At 36.6% G+C, this 21,278-nt stretch overlaps 1 protein-coding gene across 1 annotated transcript in view; it reads left to right on the top strand.

Moving 5' to 3' along the window:
- The first annotated feature begins 708 nt into the window (after nucleotides 1-708).
- The window catches only part of pgfb (placental growth factor b), a 45,892-nt gene continuing 25,322 nt past the window's right edge, over nucleotides 709-21,278 (top strand). Inside the window, exon 1 of the mRNA XM_056477260.1 lies at nucleotides 709-1,133. Within this exon, the coding sequence (XP_056333235.1) occupies nucleotides 1,068-1,133 (66 nt within the window). The 5' untranslated portion in view covers nucleotides 709-1,067. The remainder of the gene's footprint in view (nucleotides 1,134-21,278) is intronic.

Genomic DNA, 21,278 nt, shown 5'->3' with positions numbered 1-21,278 from the left:
TGGCGACCCCAGATTAATAAAGGGACTAAGCCAAAAAGAAAACAAATGAACGAATAAATAAAAACAACCCAACATTCGGTTTGACCATATTTGACCCAACAGTGTAATGTTAATTTCAACATTACCGCATACATCATTTTTTTTGTCAAATTATTTTACTGTCAGTTTACAATAATGGGTTTAGTGCTACCACTAAATGCTGTGAAAATAAATGCCACCTAGTGACATTGTCAAATAAATAACAATGTGTACAGCGTAACATATTTTATAAAAATTTGAAAAAATTAACACTTTCAAAGAATGGTAAAAATAATTTATGAAGAAAATACTTAAGATGTTAACTTAATTATTTAAGTTTAAATTATTATTTCACACCAATGAATATTATTTACACCATTATTAATTAACACCAAAACAAAACTAATAAATTCAGGAAAGAAAGAGCTGCAGGTTTGCATTTTATAATGTACACACTTTTCTGTTTATTATTCATTCATTCATTTATTCATTCATGTAATTCAATTTATTGGTTTGTTTGTCTAATATTGTCTAACTGAGCTATGCACATAATACAGAGATGCGCGTCTATGAAGGGGAGGGCAGTGGGAGGACAGTATGAATATGAGCAAGGCTTCAGGAGGAGGAGATTTAAATGATGAACTTGTTGAAAGGTAGTCAGGGCGCTCATGTGGAAGTGTGCCACTCTATTTGGGAAATGCGCGAGCAGGAATCACGCAAACTGACGCTGGAACTCCAGAAGCGCGCGAGGACCTTTAAAACCTGCAAACTGTAACTGCAAACACTGGACATTGCATAAGAACTTATTTAAAACATTTTACCACGTGCATCAACTACAGGGAGCGATAGATTGGGTGCAATTAAATGACTTGTCAAAGCTGTTGAGTATATTTACTATAAATCGTTTAATTTATTTGGTCCCTTTGAGGAAACCTCCGACGGGGAAGGACATTTGGAGTCGTTTTGTGGAATAACTGCTGAAATTGGATGGACTATTTGGGTGGACTACTGTTTGGATTTTCCTACGACTAAACTTGTCGGCGTTCGAGATGAGTTATTTGACGTCACTGTTACGAATAGTTGCCGCGGTGCAGTTGAGCGTTTTACCTGGACAGGTGAGCAAATGGGTCGTCTATTTTTTTTTCTCATTTAACTGCATACACTCCGAGTGATTTTTGTCACATGTAGGATTTCACAAGACACGTTCTTGTGTTTTATATGTTTAATAAAACTTTAGGTCAGTTTTTTTTGTTGTTGTTTTTGGTCAAATTTCGGGCATCTCGGTATATGTTTTTATACAATATGTGTCGAATTAAAACTAATTCGAGTGAAAAAAGTTTGTTTTGTTCCTTTTGGCTCTTTATTTGAATGGCTAAAATACGAATGTAAATAAAAACCTGTTAGCATGCCCAGCGAAACTACTATAGTCTTCCTATTTGAAATGTAATGAAATAAAAGGAGGACGAGGGAATTTGAATGTGTCTACGTGCAGTTGACAGTCATGAAAGAGCTGACTGAATGAATGGAGCCGGTTTACTTTTGACACGGCTCCCAGTCAAGCCCCACAGACGGCTGTTTTTATAACACCCTCAATAACTTGATCCCTTTTTGAAGTGCTGCATCAGAAAGCGTTGAGTCATGAAAGGGAACGTGACGAACTGCATCGCTGTCTAAACCGCAGGCGTGTGTGACACACTGACGTGTTCGCCCTAGTGATGAACCAATGCCAAAGTCATCAAATTAACCAGCCAGACTATATTTGAAAGGCTTTATACTGTTGTCAAAGAAAATTAGACACTAATTAGGCGAAATTAGCATGTCTAAGTTGTCCAAGCATGTCATGTAAGTGCTCCAATATAAACAAATACTGTGCGGTTCAAGCCAAACCCCAAACCACACTCCTAAAAAAGTAAAGGATCTACACTCTTAAAAATAAAGGTGTCAGGAAGAACTAAAATGGAGTTTTTAACAGCGATTCCATAGAAGACGTTTTTTGGTTCCCCAAAGAAGCTTTTAGTGAAAAGTTCTTCACAGAATCATCCCCTACCCCCCAAAGAGTGAAGATTTAATGTTAAATGTTCTTCATAAAACCATTGATGCCAATAAAGAAACTTATTGAAAGTGTTTTCTGGCATTGATGGTTCCAACCTTTAACACCCTTTCTTGTAAATGGCTGTTTACATAATTAAAACTGTCCCTAAATTAAAATAGTTTGTTTAAGAATCATTCTTTTAAAGTTTCTTTCAAATATTTTCTTTTTTACAGCATTGTTCATTTAATTTTAAGAATGTGTCCTATTTAAAGGGTTATTTAGAGTAATAAAATGTTTTCACACTAAGAAACAAATCATTTTTTATGACTATGAATTCCATTCAGTGAACAGTTTGTAAAAAAATCATTTATTTACTTTGGGGGACCCAGATTGGATATATAGAATTAGAGCTTCACAATATGAAAACATTTCAGCATCGATATTGCAATGTTATCATTCACAATAGTCACATCGCGAGTATACACAGTGTTAAGTCCGGATTATAATTGATCATTTTGCAAGTGTTTTTTGAGGACTGTGACTGTGTGAGGGTTTAAAAAGCATTCAGGCTTTAGAAATTGTACCATTTGTAACTTAACAACAAATTAACAGCAATTAATTTTATTGAATTGTTTATAAAACGAAGACTATACAGTATTATTTAACATTTGATTATTCAATACCCAAATACAGATTGACTTCTCTGGAAAACAATAAAACACTTTTTATTTATTTTGTACATTTTTGTTTATTGTATTTATCTATGCTTGTGCATAGTTTATTCTATTTTATACAGTCCTCTACATAATCACCCCAATCAATCTGATCAATTCTTAATCTAACTCCAAATCAATAATCAATTCTTTCCAAATATAGTTATTCAACTCATCTTGTATTCATATCACTATATATTGCAGAATAAAAAAATATGGCGATGTTAGATTTTTCCAATATCATGCAGCCGCTGTTGTTCATTTTTGAAAGGCTCTCAATATTTTGACAGGGTTTTTTTTATCACTCAGGTAGTTTTTTGTTCTTTATGCCAAAGCAGATCAAAATGGCTATATACACTATCACTATGACTTAAGCTTTCATCTGAATATAATATCCTCACATCCATTTTTCTGTCAACCATGTAGGAGAAAAGTAGAGAAACTTCTGTAAATCAGGTATTCTCTATAGTTCCAGATGCATAAAATGAGCAGTGACGAACATTATAAGAATGTAAATTGCACGTTTGACTTTTGTCGTTCAATATTAATCCCGCTACTTGCAGGTCAGAACAAGGTTTACAGGCGTAGTAAAACCTAAAAACTGCACACGTTTTCCGGACCCCACAAATGATTTATGCCTCTATTCACTTTCCCCAAATGCACTAATGCCGCATCTCATATCACTTGACTGTAGGTGTGTCACGGCACCTTTGTTTCCTCTTGTCTCTTGCTTGTGCTTGCGGCAAAACTTTGATTGACTTTCAAGAGCTACAGGATGTTGGCAGTCACCTGCAGTTACTATTGCTGTGATTATTCAAAGAAACAGGTTTATTTAAGCACTTCTGTAAAAATGAATGGACATCTTTCCATCTAAATGCTCAACAAAGCATTATTGGGTTTTTTTATGTCCTAATGATATGACACAAATGTTTGTGGTACAATACAGAAGAAATCCCAGACATAATTTGATGTGCCATTTTATAAGCATTTTGTTAATTAATAAAAAAGATGTCCCCTTAGGCGTCACGGTGGCGCAGTGGGTAGCATGATTGCCTCACAGCAAGAAGCTCGCTGGTTCGAGCCTCGGCTGGGTCAGTTGGCATTTCTGTGTGGAGTTTGCATGTTCTCCCTGTGTTCACATCGGTTTCCTCCAGGTGCTCCGGTTTCCCCCACAAGTCCAAAGACATGCGGTACAGGTGAATTTGATAGGCTAAATTGTCCGTAGTGTATGAATGGGAGTGTATGGGTGTTTCCCAGTGATGGGTTGCAACTGGAAGAACATTCGCTGTGTAAAACATATGCTGGATAAGTTGGTGGTTTATTCCGCTGTGGTGACCCCAGATTAATAAAGGGGCTAAGCCCAAAAGAAAATGAATGAATGAATGATGTTCCCTTAATAGTGCTGTAGGTCCAGACATTTGTAATTTGAATATATAACGTTTCCAGTAGCTTTTGTAGTAGGTTAATATAGCATATCTTTTTAATATTGGATATATATTCGAAAATCACCTTCACAGAAAGCAGATAATCATAATAAAAAGGTACATGAGTTTAGGTAAAATATCAGATAGTTTGACCTTCATAAGATTAGTTTAGTTTCTTTTTTTAATAATAATTTAGATGTCTAGTCTTTCTTGAATTTAAAATGTAGTACTGTTTGTTAATAAATTTATGGTAACCCCTAAAACATTTTTTAAAGATTTAAAGACTTTAAATAAATAAATATAGATCTTTGAACATAATATTTTTCCACCTTTCATGAAGGCTCTGAAGAAGATTTGCATCTCCCCTTATTTCTCTGAATGTCCTGTTCTCTACTTTGGTTTGATGTGTATGATGCAATCTTTTAATGATCACTTGTATTGTATTAGGAAGGGAGTTGTTGTATTAAGTTGTATAATCAGCTCACAGATGCTTACTTGAATGCGAACTTGTAGATCGTAAAATACTACACACAGCATAAAACTATGCAGTGAGGGTATTACATTGGTATTAAAAGAGTTTGAATTCATGCTTTCTGCAATTTAAACTTTCAGTAGGTTACATTGTCAGAAGGGTAGTCTATAATGTATTAGCATAAGATTTCTTGTTCTACTGGGGTTTTACAGGCAAATCATTTGTTCTTCACTTGAGTTTAAATATTGCAAACTACTGACCAATGGTACTTTGATATTTTTTTAGGAACACCGTACAAACTAGATTTTAGTCTGACTTTTGACTCTCAAAATTATATTACGCTAGTTCTTCGATTTTGCTTGTAGCCTTTCTGGGCTATAAAGGTGCCATAGAATGCACTGATAAAATTTATTTTAAAGGAATAAAAGTAAAAGTCCTAAATTCATTAAAATTTTACTGAAGCTTAAATACACGTGAAAATTAGGGATAATTTTATTGTTGAGATCTTGAAAATTGAGTCAGTGTTTTTCACTGCAATTTTACTGCAATTTTGCACTCACTGGATTGACATAAGAATTAGGAAACAATGGTGTTTGAGACTCATAAGGCCCGTGCACCCTGGGACAATTTTTGCTCGCATTTTTCGTCAACGTTTAATGCCTCGTGACTAAATAAAGGACGGCAATGTGTTTGTGCACACCAACGCGCAAAACGGCAGACGTAAACGCGTAATTTTTTAAGAAACACTCGTTTTTTGTTTTGGAGCTGCTGAAGTTACAGTAAACAACCCTTGGGAGGCGCTAAAGCACAAAACTGTCAATGCGAGCGCACATTGAAGAAAATGCCCACAGGTGATATGAATGTGGAGCTGCTTCACTGGTGAACAATAATCATTTCTTCATCGCTAGAGCTGGAGCTGCTACTTGAACCATCCATGCTTGTTCGAATCGCCAGTAATTTTAACAACAAGCGTGACAACTTTCTCTCTTCTTCTGCGTTACAAGCAACTGTCAGAAGCTTAAAGTTGTGTAGCACCACTTAACCTCAAGGAGTGATTTTGCATACTCTTCTGCTCGATGCCAGTGAAAACCACTTGGGTTTAAATCTGGAAAAACCTCTTGAAAAAATGTTGACTGTAAACGCAAATGAAAAGCATCCCGGTGTATACGACTCCTATAGGATGTCATTACCGTGTACAGATTTTTTTTATTCAGCTACGCCCAAGTATATCCAGATTTTCATTCTATGGCACCTTTAAGACTCTACAGAACATAATAAAACTCCAAGCTTTCATGCTCTCGTCATCACAGACATGATTGTTGTTTGCTACATACAGTATACACATAGATATATACACTAGATATCACATACAGACTCTGAGCATGCGCCAATAGTGCTGCCACATATGTACAGTGCTCCCAGGACAAATGTCATTAACAGCACTAGTCAAGACTAAAGCCAATATGAAGATGCTGGACTTGGCGCTGTGTATGGGTGTAGTAACGAGCAAACAAAGAAAACAAATGCTGAACATTTCATAGGTAAGATTTCTTTTTTACGCTTTTGTATGTTACGAAATTTTGTGCTCAACAAGTATTGATGACAATACAGTCTCTTACTGCCCTGACCATGAGGCAAAATAGCACCAACTCGCACTCAATTCTAGGCTTATGATAGTTTTGTTGAATAAAATCAGCAAACAATGCAAATGAAATATGACAACAAGATGCTGGTGCCAGAAACTTGTATTATTGTCGGCTAAGTGAACAAGTCGTTCATAACAGGGGTTCATTCACAAACAAATCGCTCCCTCCGTTAGAATGAGAAGTGAAAGCAGGAGAGGGGGTGCATTTCAGGACTTGGATTAGATCGAATTTAACAGAGAGGGAGGATAATACATTTCCATGCACACAAACACATGCTCTTTGTCAGCAATGCCCTTGTGATCATTTATCCATCGATATAAAATATGTAAAATTATAATTTTCGAAATTTGAAAAAATATTTGCGTATTGACCACCGGGAAAACTCCCGATCATCGATATATGTATATATGTGTATTTATCTCTGGATGGCCAGTCCTCTACTGCACCTTGGTCCCACATTCATTTCAATGGAGCGCTACCCTCTACTAAAATGGCAGCTCCATTGATGCATTTCTTCCAATAGACAACAATAGTGTAGGCGACATCTTATGTAAGTATATCTATGACCTATACATGCTGCATCTTGTTTTTTTTCCAATCCATGTCTGTTGGTAATCAGCATTAAGGTGCAATACTGCCACCTACAGGGTTGGAGGGTCACTCAGATTGCCTAACTACTGGTACTGTATTATTTGCAAATATGTATTATGGGCTTTTTTGAATGAGTAACTATTTTTGCAACCACTAAAAACAGTATTCTCTATATTAAATGAATGTGTGTGAAATAAATGCACTCTGGATATACTGCATTCACCCCGATGTTAGTGATTTTTATATGATTTTCCATGTATCAATTGAGATAACATTCCTGAGAGATGTTTCAAAGATGGCCACCAAGTGAAATGACTTGAATCCTAAGTTTAAAGGGTTAACAAATGTGCTCTGGTTTCCCCCACAGTCCAAAGACATGCACAATAGGTGAATTGGATAAACTAAAAATTGTGTATGAGTGTGTGTGTGTGTGTGAATGCATGAGTGTATGGGTGTTTCCCAGTACTTGGCTGCGGCTGGAATAGTTGGAGGTTCATTTCGCTGCGGTGACCTCTGCTAAATAAGGGACTAAGCTAAGGAAATAAATGTTTTGTTGAACAAAAAGGCAAATAGCAATGGGCCACATATTATCAGCACTATGATTGGCCTGATCCCCTGTCAACCAATCTACCGGCAAATGGTCAAATGCATTGCTTCCCTGATATTTACAAATCTTCTCCCATGACTTTGTGGGATAGTAAAGATGCACACAGAATTAATATGAATTAATATACATAATTTTAACACGTGGTTATTGTGACGCCCATATTTTGAAAAGAACCCTTCCGAACAAATAAATAGAAGTTGGCTAGTTAAATTACTTGTACAATAATGCATCTGGGCATTTTGAGCTCTGAGGTTTGTAACAGAATCCAACATTCTTTTGGCCGTTTGAACGAGTGCTCTTGAATTTGGCTTTTTTTCCAACTTTAAATTATTATCTAAAGAAAATCTAGTGCCAAAATGCACAGATGCTTTACATTACAGTCTCAATGAAAAGACTAATTGTATTTAATGCATCTTTCGAATTCAGTGTATCAAGCATGAAACCCCCTTTAAATTGTTTACTCATGTGCAAGCTTAGTTGATGGAAAGGATCATTCGATGCACCAAAAATTTTCCTGTATTCCACTTGCACTTCTTCGGTGCATAAATACAATGTGTCAGTCTTCAGTTTCTGAATTTTAATTTACCAGAGCACACACTCACAAGAAGGCTGTCCCGTTTAGTGCCAGGTGAAGCTATTTTGGTGCTGAGACTGAATCTTTATTAAAGCAAGATTAGCCTGGTGCAATGCAATCAGATCACCTTTTGCCCCTGGTGTGATGAAATGTAGTTCCAAGGAGACCAGGACAGAGTCTATGCAGAATAATGTAATCTCCCTCCCAAGCTTCTCAAGGGAGAGATGTCTTCTTTGTGCTGTCTGTCTTACCCGTCCCGCCTTGCTCATCTGCTCTGTTAACCATTTCTGGAGAAAGCAAACAGAAAGAGAAAGTAAATATTGTCCATGCGGTTGTGAGGAACATTTATAGATGTCTTGTCCTGGCCGCTCGTGTCGGGTGGAGTTTTCTTGAGTCAGACACTGGGTGAAAGTTTTCTGTTTGCCATTGTTGTGTGACATAAGCTTACGTGTCAGATGATGTGTCATAATGGCAGATGAGTTGTTTTTTACATCATTGTGATTAGGCAAAATAAGATTCTGACTGCATGATAACCTTGGATAAAATAGCAAGGTATTTTGATTACTGCTTTAAAATGTTATTTTTTTATGTCTGAATAAAAAAGACAACTTGTTTCCTCTTTGAACGCCATATATTTAATTTTAACAAACATTTAACGTATTTTCGAACAGTTAAGATGTAAATAATTAAAATAAATAATTGACTTCTGCTGTCTTCATTAGTTTCAAAAACACAGATTTCTTTACAACTTGAATCTTTCATTTCTTTGGATATAAATTAAGCCACTGTACTGTTCAGATCCATAGCATGCTTGATTATTGGTTTATAAGTGATTTTGTTTTTCAAATGTATCCTGAATATTGTGGATGATGTGGATGGTGCTTTCCTGCTGGAGATACTGTTGCCCTTAAAGACCAAGGCCCAATCCCCCAATTCTACCCCTTAGCCCTTCCCCTTACGCCTACCCCTCGTTTTGCACGCTCATGTGAAGGGGTAGGGGGGTTTCAATTCTCTTAAGCTTGTGGATAGCCCTTCAACCAGTGATTTTTCAGGACCACTCTCGAAAGTGGGAAGAAAATTTCACAGAAAACACCAGCCACAACAGCAGCAATGTTGCAATCGGAAGAAAAGAGATGCACAAATCAGTTTTTTATTTTGTCATTTTTACGAATTTTTACAACAAACAAGCACATGTTTGATATTTATTCACAGCTGCATTCATGTTTTACTGTCATACTTAAAAAAACACTAAAATAATGTATTATTTGTTTTGCTAAATTTCACTATCTATAATCCCTTATATTAACTCCTGTTTAGCAGTCCCACAACAATCTGACACTCGATGACACTCAAATACCCTGTCAGAAAAGTCTAGTGGCTGGGAATGAGCTTTTTACAGTGTCTGCTATAATGTTAATGTTGTTTTTGTGTGTTTTTATTGATGAATATGGCCACTGTGTAAATGCACAGTATAATAACAATCTTATTGCTACATTAGATCGTTATGATAACATAATATATGCCTTCAGTGATTTCCTGAAGATGAATACCAAAAAATAACACAACTGGAATAACTACAGCAGTTGCTGTCGTTGATCTGATACTGTATGAAGCAAGAAATTGCAATGGCATATGATGACGTGTGCAGGTTAGGCATGGGACGATAACCATTTCAAGGTATACCGCGGTTTGGAAAAGTCAAGGTTTTAAAACCGCCAAAATTTTCTATAATACAGTTCCTAAGGTATGTCTAAGATTTTTTATTTACGTTTTATTTTTTTTTTTTTTTAGGACAACAGTATCTCCAGCAGGAAAAAAAATCCAAAAATGTCATTTTAAATTATAAAGAAATCTGTGTTTTTAAGCTAATGAAGACAGCAGAATAAATGATTCATTTTCATTATTTAGCCTGACGTGTTTACTATATTATAAATCTTTCAAAATATAAAATATATTGTCTTCAAAGGGGAAACAAGTTTTAGTTTTTTACCCAGACATTTAAAAAAAACATATTTTAGAGCAGTGATCACAATATCATGATATCGTGAAACCATGGTATTTTAATCCAAGGTTGTCATACCATCAGAATCTTATACCAGCCCATGCCTAGTGCAGGTAGTGTCCCATTTCTTAGGGGTAGGTACATATATTATAGGAATGGTGTAACAGAAAAATTCAGCGGTTTTAAAGCCTTGACTTCAAGAGTTCACACTTAGCTGATGATTGATTATAAAGCTTGTTTGGCATGCTGTTCCGGGAGAGAGCCCTGAGCTCATAAGATCCTCAAGCCCGTGGCTCCCTCCCGTTTGCAAGGCAAGAGGGGAGTCTGAGCTCAGGTTGATCTCAAGAACTCCCCTGCTGTAGAAGCTAATGAACAGATAGTGATTGCTCATAAGAAATAACTTCTTACTATTGCTCTTACTACTTCTTACTATGTCTATGGTGCTGATTTGGATTAGTCAATTAACTTAAGTTGCATGTTTTTGGATGGTGGGAGGAAACCGGGGAACCCGGGGGAAACCTACGTGAGCATGGGGAGATAAAGTAAACTCTGCACAGAAACGTTGGCTGGCTTGGTAAGGACTACAATAAATGATGTTCTTGCAGTGAGGCAACAGTGCTAACCACTGGGCCACTGTGCCACCCATTTAGGAAAGGTGGAAGAGAACTCTAGAGGTGGAAGGGGGGATTCTTCAAAACAAAGATGGCTGTTATATGGAACTTAGGGTATTTATAGTGGCGTAGGAATCGTCTGATTGGTGAACCATAAATTAGATAGTGCGGGACCAGCCGCAAGCCATCATAAGCACATGGTCCTCTTGAAATTATTCATTCATTCATACAATTTATTTTCGGCTTAGTCCCTTTATTAGTCACCACAGCGGAATGAACCGCCAACTTATCCAGCACATGTTTTACGCAGCGGATGCCCTTCCAACCACAACCCATCTCTGGGAAACTTCCACACACACTCATTCACACTCATACACTACGGACAATTTAGCCTACCCAATTCACCTGTACCGCATGTCTTTGGACTGTGGGGGAAACTGGAGCACCCGGAGGAAACCCACGCGAACGCAGAGAGAACATGCAAACTCTACACAGAAACGCCAACTGACCCAGCCGAGGGTCGAACCAGCGATCTTCTTGCTGTGAGGCGACAGCACTACCTACTGCGCCACTGCGTCGCCTCTCTCGTAATCACTTTATAAATAAACTAACCCTAACCCTAACATTATTTTTATTAATATGGACATAGTAAATTTACCGCCAATGAACTCTCACCCAAGACAGAAAATTCTGTCATCATTCAGTCATCGTTTACTTGTTCAAATCAGGAGACCACATGGGAAAACTAGGTTGCTGTTGGAAGTGGTGTTAGTGACTGCTGCTCACCCTGCAGTCTGTGTGAGTCCTAATGCCCCAGTAAAGTGAAGGAGACACTATACTGTCAGTGAGCGCCATCCTTCGGAAATGATGTTAAACTGAGGTCCTGTCTCTCTGTGATCATTAAAAATCCCATGGCACTTTTAAAGAATAGAGGTGTAAGCCCGGTGTCCTGGCCAGATTCCCTCCATCCACCCTTACCACTCATCCCCATCCAATGAATTGGCTCTGTCTCTCTACTCCACTAATAGGTAGTGTATGGTGAGCGCACTGGCGCCGTTGTCCTTTGGCTGCCGTCACATCATCCAAGTGGATGCTGCAATCTGGTGGTGGTGTGGAGAGACCCCGCCCTACCTCATGATTGTGAAGTGCTTTGGGTGTATAGCCATACACAATAAGTGTGCTATATAAATACACATTACATTACATGTCAATGTTTAGAGGTTTTCAGATTTGTTCAAAATATCTTCTTTTGTGTTTAATAGAAAGGTTTGAAACCACTTTAGGGTGAGGGAATACTGAGTAAATGTTCATTTTATGGATGAACTATCCCTTTAATAACACTTAGTAAGCATATTAAATGCTGTTAAGAATAAGTAAATGATATAATCTTTTCAATCCAAAGGAACCATATTTGAGGAAAAAAGTCAACTACATCATTGAATATTACTGACTGTTGTTTAACATTTCATCATAAGTTTCAGGTTGACAAAAAACAAATCCAAACATAGTTAAGATCCACTATTGATGTAAACATTCTCCTCTAACCTGAGGTTTAACCCAGAAAGTTTTGTAATTAGCTCTTGACTGCATGTGAATTTTATTCAACTAAAAAAAAAAAAAAATGTATTGTGTAGTTATTATTAGCAGTCAAAAAATTTAAGATTTAATAATTACATATTATAGTATATTTAGTACAAGATAATATTCAAAATGTTATGGATCTGTGAAAGAGTTTGCAAAGAGAGGCAACAGGATCTGTAAATTAACACATGTCCCAAGGTGGAGTTGATGATACAACATCTGAAAAATTTTGTGAATATGCGGTAAAATTATACAATTCAATAATTGCACCAGAGGCAACATGGTGGCTCAGTGTTTGACGATGTTGCCTCACAGCAAGAAGATCATTGGTTCGAGTACCGACTGGGCTAGTTGGCCTTTCTGTGTGGAGTTTGCATGTTCTCCGTGTTTGCGTGGGTTTCCTCCAGATGCTCCGGTTTCCCCTACAGTCCAAAGACATTCGCTGTAGGTGAATTGGATGACCTAAATGTGTGTGTGTGGGAATGTGAGAGTGTATTGTTGTTTCCCAGTACTGGGTTGCAGCTGAAAAGGCATCCGCTGCATAAAACACATGCTGAAATAGTTGACGGTTCATTTTGCTGTGATGACCCCTGATAAATCAGGGACTCAACTAAAGGAAAATGAATGAATGAATTCCACCAGAAAAATGAATCAACCAAATGTGAGAACTTTCTAAATGCAGTAATTCTGCATCTATGATTACAGCTAGATTTTTTACAGTGTGACATTTGCAGCAAACCTAGCCAATCACACTACACATGAAAAAGTCAGATTAATTCATTTTTCAGCAGAGAGTCAATTTTGTTGAAGAGTAAGAGAAGACTATTATGCTAACTAATATGTTCTCACGCTGATATTATAAATTTGTTACAATGTACTTAATGTGTAAATACATGTTTTTACATCATACTTATGATTGAGTAAATACCTGCATGTAATTAAATCTGTTATTAGTTTCTGTAATTACATTTGCAGTCTCCTTAACTGACCCTTGCTAACCCTACTCGCATCCCACCTCAAGAGGACCAATGTTTAGCAATCAGTGTTAGTGCATTTTTGGATGCATGTACATAGTAGTTAACGCCATCTAATATAAAGTGGGACAGTTAATATCTTCAAATCAGATTTGATCATGCGAACAGTGCGTAAATATCGTATACATTACAGAGTTTAGCTCTGTTTAAAGATGTGCACACTCGCCAATCCTACAGCTTGTTTTCTTTGAAGACTTAAACTCTATTTATGTTTCAGGACCCAAACGGCTTATAAGGTTTTGTGCTGCACCGTCTGTATTTATCAAGTAGTAAAAATGCCTCATCCCATTAACAAAACAAGGCATCTGTGAATGAAGGAACACTGTCCTGCAGCACTTTATAGGCAGTGGAAAGAGAAGCTTAACCTGACTCAAGTCGTTTTTTTATTATCAACAGCTCTTTCTACACATGCAAAGCAATGAGCAAAGCCATTTTCGTGGCATTATGTGGAGTATTGCAATATCTTATTGATGATAAAGCAAATGATCTTGTTCACTAATGCATTTTTTCAGGATTAAATTGCAGAACGGTGCAAAACTGAATCAATAAATCAATGAGTTCTTTCTGTATTTACTCTACCGCATCTGTAAATTCACCAACTTTAACTCCTGAAATGCTGAACCGAGGAGAACACTAAATTACACTGATATACTATGGTGCCACAGGATTATATGAGAGAAAGAAAGAGAGAGAGAGAGAGAGAGAGAGAGAGATGAGAGAGAGAGAGAGAGATGAGAGAAGTATATTTAATCTCTGTATTCATTCTTGAAAAAAGGCTACTTTTCAGGTTAATCTAGTTTTAATAAAGCATTGTTTTTTAATGTCTGCTGAAAATAACCTAAATCATAAATAAAAAATAATATAGTAGATTTTGAACCATACTATAGTAACAACACAGGCTCATTGTGAAAATGTACTCCTGTATACAGTTGGTCGGTTGGTCAGTCAGTCAGTCAGTCGAAAGCGGCCTCTGGTGGATTTATGTGAGAACAAAAACTGCAAAAAAAAAGTAACTCCTGGGATATATTTCACAATCTGCAGAATTGTATATAGGGGTATGAATAAGTAATGAGCCTGGGTTGCAGTGTACTATACTGCATATATTATAGCATTTACAACATTTTGTTAATTGATTCCATGGCATACTGTAGTATTAACTATAGTTATGTCATGATCACCAGCAATCCAACTACCAGAGATCGCTGGAAAACTTTCACACTCACACGAATTACAATCCTGCCTCATAATGGACTACAAATCCCAGTCATGCAAAACACACACTCACCTGTTCCAAGTCACCACTGATTAGACATTCACAGCTGCGACTCATTCACTCTCATCACCAGGACTTTATGTACACCTCTCAAACACACAGTTGTTGCTGAGTCTTGTTATCTGTTTTAGTGACATTACAACACATTTTCTTTGCCTTGCCTTCCGTGTTTTGAACTTTAGCTTTGTTTCGTTCGATCATTCCTGTATGCTGCCTGCCTTTTGACCACTTGCCTGCTATTACGACTACGACTCTGAATTACCCATATACATCTGTTTGTTCCTGTTTTGACCACTGTTTGCCTGACCATTCTAATAAACCTGCATTTGGATCTGCACCCATGTTATCAGTGTCACATCCTCTGGCTACAAGTTAACAGATAAACACTGTGGTATACTTTAGTTTTAATACAGTAAAATTGTGTATTGTAACTACTATAGTTGTAGAAACCTACAATATTGAGTCATTTGTTTATATTGCTTTAGTTGTTACCACAGAATTATCATAAGCAACTAATTCAAGACATTTGCTATAGCATGGTTCAAAACACTAATATTTATTATAGATTAATATAATAGTATTAAAATATAGGAATCTGCATGTATGTGTACTTTAAACCTGTCATGGGAATTCCCTGTCATGGGAATTGCTATGCTTGATTTGCACCCTTTCAATATAGAATGCACTCATACTAGTAGAATATCACATGACTGGAAAGACCAAACAGCCAATCAGATTTGAGAACTAGAACAAACTGTTGTAAAAAACCATTATGCCAATTCTTTTTTTCACACTGGGTTACTATAGCCTGATTACAAACTGATTTTTTGGGTTCATGTGAATGCAACTACTGTCTGTAATGGTTATGTCCGCTGGTATTGAAGATAAACAGTATAAAAGGCATTTCACGGACTTCTAGAAATCTCTTTAGTGAATAATCTCTGATCATTATTTCTGGGTAAATAGGCCAGCTAAATAGGGTCATGCTGTTAAATATATCCACACTTGTCTCATTTCATGATACTGTAGATTCCTTGATTGCTTTAGCAAATGTGCAGGTTCGTACGTTCATTGCTAATTTTGAAGCGATTCTATTTTCCACTATTCCTGTCTTGTTTTACCTTCCTGTCTCCGGTGTCATGTGCAGTGTGTTCTTCCATAGTCTTTCCTCCATGTGTTCATACATTCTCCCCTTTGGGGGTCATGCAGCATGCCATCTTTCATTTCCTTCCTCATTGGATCATGAACATTGTCTCTCACCATTGACGTAACATTATATTCTGGTGTTCCCCATATTTGTGTTAGATCTTAATCCCCCTGGACGGGACGGTGGGTTTGGAATATTTTGAAAGCTTTGTGTTAATTCACAGATTCTAGCTTCCTGTTAAAGTGAATGTCCTGTGTCTTTTTTTAAAACGAGGGTCATGCCAGCTTTGTTGGATATTTCGGTCATCTGATCTTATGTCAGAAGATGTTATTGGCAGTGCTCCCTCTAAGCGCACTTGTGGGAAAAAAACTCGTAGATCGTTGAATCTCAGCTAAATCAATGAACAGCCGCAACGCAGGCTCTGAGCAACCTGTGTGAAATATGGAGACTATTTGCACATCATCCGGTTTATTTGTCATTTTTATTTAATGCCAGTAGGAAGTGTATAGGCCATTGCTTTCAAATGACATCCTCACATCTGCAGACACGTGAGGCTCTATTTTAATGAACTAGGCGCAATATAAAAGTATTAAGGGCATGTCAGATTTCACTTTTGCTATTTTAATGATGGAAATATATCCTCTGTACCACACACATGGTCTAAAAGGGTTTTGCTTATCCTCTTAATGAGTTATCGGTGTGCTTTGAGCGTAACGTGCATTAAACCAATCAGTCTCATCTCCCATTCCCTTTAAGTGTCAGTGGTGTGGCACCATGGTGCATTTGCTATTTACATGGCAGACTTTGTAAGTGGAAAAACTGAACACTTCACTAGCGAGAAAACAGTTTAATGGACCATTTTCAGCGCGAGGATAAAGAACGAACCTTCGCCATTTGGCCTCTTTATTTTCTTTTTACTTTACTCCTTTATTTTCGAAGTTCACTCCACTGAAGACATCCATTACCTACATACAATCTATTTCAGTTTCTCAAAATAGCAACGCAGCAACAATCCACCTTAACACACCTCCTATTTAGACCAGCACACCCAAGAGTCCACGAAGTGGCCCAAATGGATTTGCTATTTGAACATTGTGGAGGAAATATGGAAAATTAGAGTTGATAGGGCCCATGAAATCTCCAGTCTCTCACAGTGCTCTGAATTGAATTAATCTTTTCATTGGCTGTAGTTGGTTATTAGCCATAATTTTGTAGCCAAGTATTTTCCAGACCTTTCAGTCAGGTTTAGGTCAGGACTTTGGTTTGACCATTTTAGGATTTCACTGTTTTCAGCGTTACTCTATTGGCAGTGTGACAGGGCTCATTGTTCTATCTCATTTATTTATCCTAATTACCCTAATTAATTGGGAACAGCTATTTTAATCAACTCAACAGGTGAAAAACAGAAGCTCCCTGCTGTTGGTTTGTGGACAGTCATGGCTAAAACAAAGGAGCTTAGTGAGGACTTGGGGGTGCACATTATGGCTGCTCACAAATCAGAAAACACCATATCTAAATGTTTAGAAGTTCCAGTGACTACAGTGCAAAGTATAAATAAAGAAATACAAGATTTTCCACACTGTGAAATATCTCAGCGGACATGGTCGAAAGCCAAAAGTAACACCTGTGCTGACCAGGAGGATAGTAAAAGGTAAAGAAGAATCCAAGGATCAAGACCAATGCCATCCTAATGAATCTGAGCTCTGCTGGTGGCAACATCTCAAGGCAGAAACTGCATTTGGCATTTGCAAATGCTCATCTGGACAAAGAAGACTTTTGGTCTTCTGTTTTGTGGTCAAACATTTAATTGGCAAAAATACCAGTGGAGACATGCAAAAAGCTGGTCAGCAATTATAGGAAGCATTTGATTGCTGCACTAGCCATTGATTATTGACACTTTTTGTTGAAGGTAAATAAAAGCTGAGAATTTTCCAATAATGCCCCTTGTAGGTCTTGGGAGAATTGTGTCATTTCCAGTAAAAACAACAACAACAACAACAACAACAAAAAAACTTGCTGGTTGATTAAAATAACTTCACTAAGTCAAAATTGACCTGGGGTAGGAATATGTTCAGGGTTAAGCTGTATGTATATATGTTTCCCATCATATGAAACAGGGCATGAGTCTGATTCTCAGATACATGAAGTGTTTTGGTGGGTCTGTCAAAAAGATCAGGCAAAATCAAAAGTTTGAAAGACAAGATTGTAAAAATATGTCCAGAGTGTTAGACAAAGAAAAAGAATAGCTATAAAAACAACAGAGGATGTGATTTCGACAGCGCAAATCAATATAGTACTGACAAACAGCCGAAGCTGAAGAAAGTCAGGAAAAACCTTCCAAATGTGAGATGAGAGGTGAGAGAAGTGACAACAACATACATAGCGTGTGTCTGGTTCAGCGAGACTCGTGACAGGATTCAGTGCAGGTGTTTCCTCTCCCTCAACACTTCCAGCTAAATAATACTTGAGTCTGACCATCTGCGTCTGCCTGCGCTTCCTCTGCCTCTGTATCGTCAAGTGGCAGCTATTTATTCAAGCTTCACTGACAGACTTGCTGGCAAAAGTAAACACCTGAGCCAACCGTTAACTGATCCTGCTTCACTTTAGATCATCTGATGAGTACGAAGCGTTCCTTTCTTAAGACTATAGGCAATGACCACACCTGCTCATGATCCACCAGCAGTAGAATAAAGTTTCTTGCAGCAGCACATTCAGTGCATATTGTATTTCATGCATTGTGTGCAGGCATTGTTGTATACTACTGTATTGTTCTATACTGATAATCATATTTTGCTATGGGGGCTTATACTAATGCAGTATGTCTTGAAATGCCAAAAAATAAGATTGAATGTATGTTTCCATACAACCATAATCAATGCTTATGTAAAGGAGACCAGCTAGTGAGGGTAAACCTCACTTCTCTGATTACTAAAGGTGCTCTAGTGACAGACACTAGAGGCCATGGTCTTTAGCCTCCTTGTTAAAGCAACCGACTCCCATGCGGAAAGTTGCCGGTTCGATCCCAGCTCAGAGGTTGGGTTGGGTGGTGTAGGACCAGCGGGGTTACATTTATGCGTTTGGCAGACACTTTTATCCAAAGCAACTTACAACACATTGAAAGTAAACATCTAATCTGTATATATATATATATATATATATATATATATATATATATATATATATATATATATATATATATATATATATATATATATATATATATATATATATATATATATATATATATATATATATATATACAGTTGAAGTCAGAATTATTACCCCCCCCCTGAATTATTAGCCCCCCTGTTTATTTTTCTCCCCAATTTCTGTTTAACCGAGAGAAAATTTTATCAAAACATAATAGTTTTAATAATTTATCTCTAGTAACTGATTTATTTTATGTTTGCCATGATGACAGTAAATAACATTTGACTAGATATTTTTAAAGACAATTCTACACAGCTTAAAGTGACGTTTTAAGGCTTATCTAGGTTAATTAGGTTAACTAGGCAGGTTAGGGTAATTAGGCATCATTTGGGAAATATTTGAAAAAGAAAAAAAAAAAAAAATCAAAGGGGGGCTAAAAGGGAGTTGAACTGTGTGTGTATATATGTATGTATATATATATATATATATATATATATATATATATATATATATATATATATATATATATATATATATATATATATATATATATATATATATATATATATATATATATATATATACACACACACACACACACCCAGGTACAGTAGCAAAGAATTCTTATATTGAATATTTAATTTACCATTGTCAATTGTCTTAATGCAACCATGTACAGTAATCCATTATATACAAAACAATACAAACCACACAATCTACATTAAAATAGACAGTTATGCCAGTATTTCATCGAAGGTGACTGATAATGCACCTCAGTAAGCTTTGGGTTTATCAACAACATTAAAATGCTATTCTGAGAATTCTCCAAGCGACAGAAAAACTCAAAGATTAAATTTCTCAAAAATAATCGAACTCTTACCTTACAAAATAATTCTCTTGCACTACACCATCTGTTTTAAAGAAGAATCCTCAGACAATCATTGTATGCAACGTGCAGCTTATGGAGACTCTCTTTTTTAAAATTATACCACAGAGAAGCTGTGCACAAAGAACTGCAATGCGTTCTAGGAGTTTACCTTAACCTGCTCCAAACACAAATAAAACTTTTTCACCAGCATGTTTGCTTGAGCATATAACTTTCGACGTTCCCTGTACATATCATTATCATTACTCATATCTTCAGTAATGACATGCTCTAAATATTTACTAACATTTAAAACTTGCTCTGATAAATAAAAATCTGAAAATATCACATCTATGTTCTTTGGTTCTACATGTCATGTAAACACTCTTTTTTTGAATTATATTGCACATCATATCTCTGCCCAGAATCTGCACAAATATTAAGCAGCTGCTGAAAACCAGCGCTACTAGTGGGAAAGATAACTAAATCATCAACATGCATGTAATGATTTATTATAGCATCACCAAGCACGCAGCCAGTTCTACAGTAACTTAATTCCTCAGACAACTCGTTCATGTAAATATTAAAGAGACCAGGTGAAAGTAAACCTCCTTGTCGTACTCCATTACATACTTTAAATGTATCAGATACAGAATTGCCTGACTTAATCTGCATACTTTGATTAGTATACCAGTAAGTTAAAATTCTTAAGATATGATTAGATATTCCTCTTTGTTTTAATTTACTAAAAAGCTTTTGATGATTAACCCTCTCAAAAGCTTTAGAGGCATCAATAAAACCAATTATAACTGTAGAATTTTGCCTTTTATACAATTCTACTACTTCCTTTATCGCATATATACTTAAATCAGTGCTGTGACAAGACTTAAAACCATTAATTTCTACAATGCATTAAATCAGGTGAAGAAGAAAATATGTCATTCTGGCAAATATCTTAATATCAAACTTGTTAGCAGAAAGTTTGAATAAAAAGGTGTAATGGTACTGGTTTTTGTCCAGAACCATCATGATACAGGCGTCAAGGTTTGGTTTATGTACTTGGACGAAAATACAATTGGTCCAGATATGTCAGTTACTGTAGTTAGTCAGAAAAGGCTACAGCAGTGCAACAACTGAGGGGCCATTCTACTGAGCTAAATTTGTCTCAATAATAAGTCACGCAAAAAAAAAAATCTTAATCTAGAATGGAAATGAGGCACTTTATGCTCTATTCAGTAAGGCAAACAGCATGCTGTTAACATATCACATATTTTGCACGTACATCTTTGTTAATTGGGAGCAACATTCCCACCAGTAGAGTAGTCTCATTAGCTTGGTTATGATTGCTTGAAAAGTTTGAACAAGTTCATGATTGAACAGCGCTCAGGATTGTTTTAGTAAAAAGCACCTCATCCACATTGTTCATTTCCACCTAAAAAAAACTTGTCAGCTTGCTATTGTAAACAGAAGCTCACAACGCTTGCCCTGCCTTCAAATTCCTCTGATTGGTCCACTCCTTTTAATCATATATAAGAGCA

The sequence above is a fragment of the Danio aesculapii genome, chromosome 17 (assembly GCF_903798145.1).
Source record: "Danio aesculapii chromosome 17, fDanAes4.1, whole genome shotgun sequence".
NCBI lineage: Eukaryota > Metazoa > Chordata > Actinopteri > Cypriniformes > Danionidae > Danio > Danio aesculapii.
Note: the sequence above shows the minus strand (reverse complement) of the source record. Positions and strands in the feature narration are given on the sequence as shown.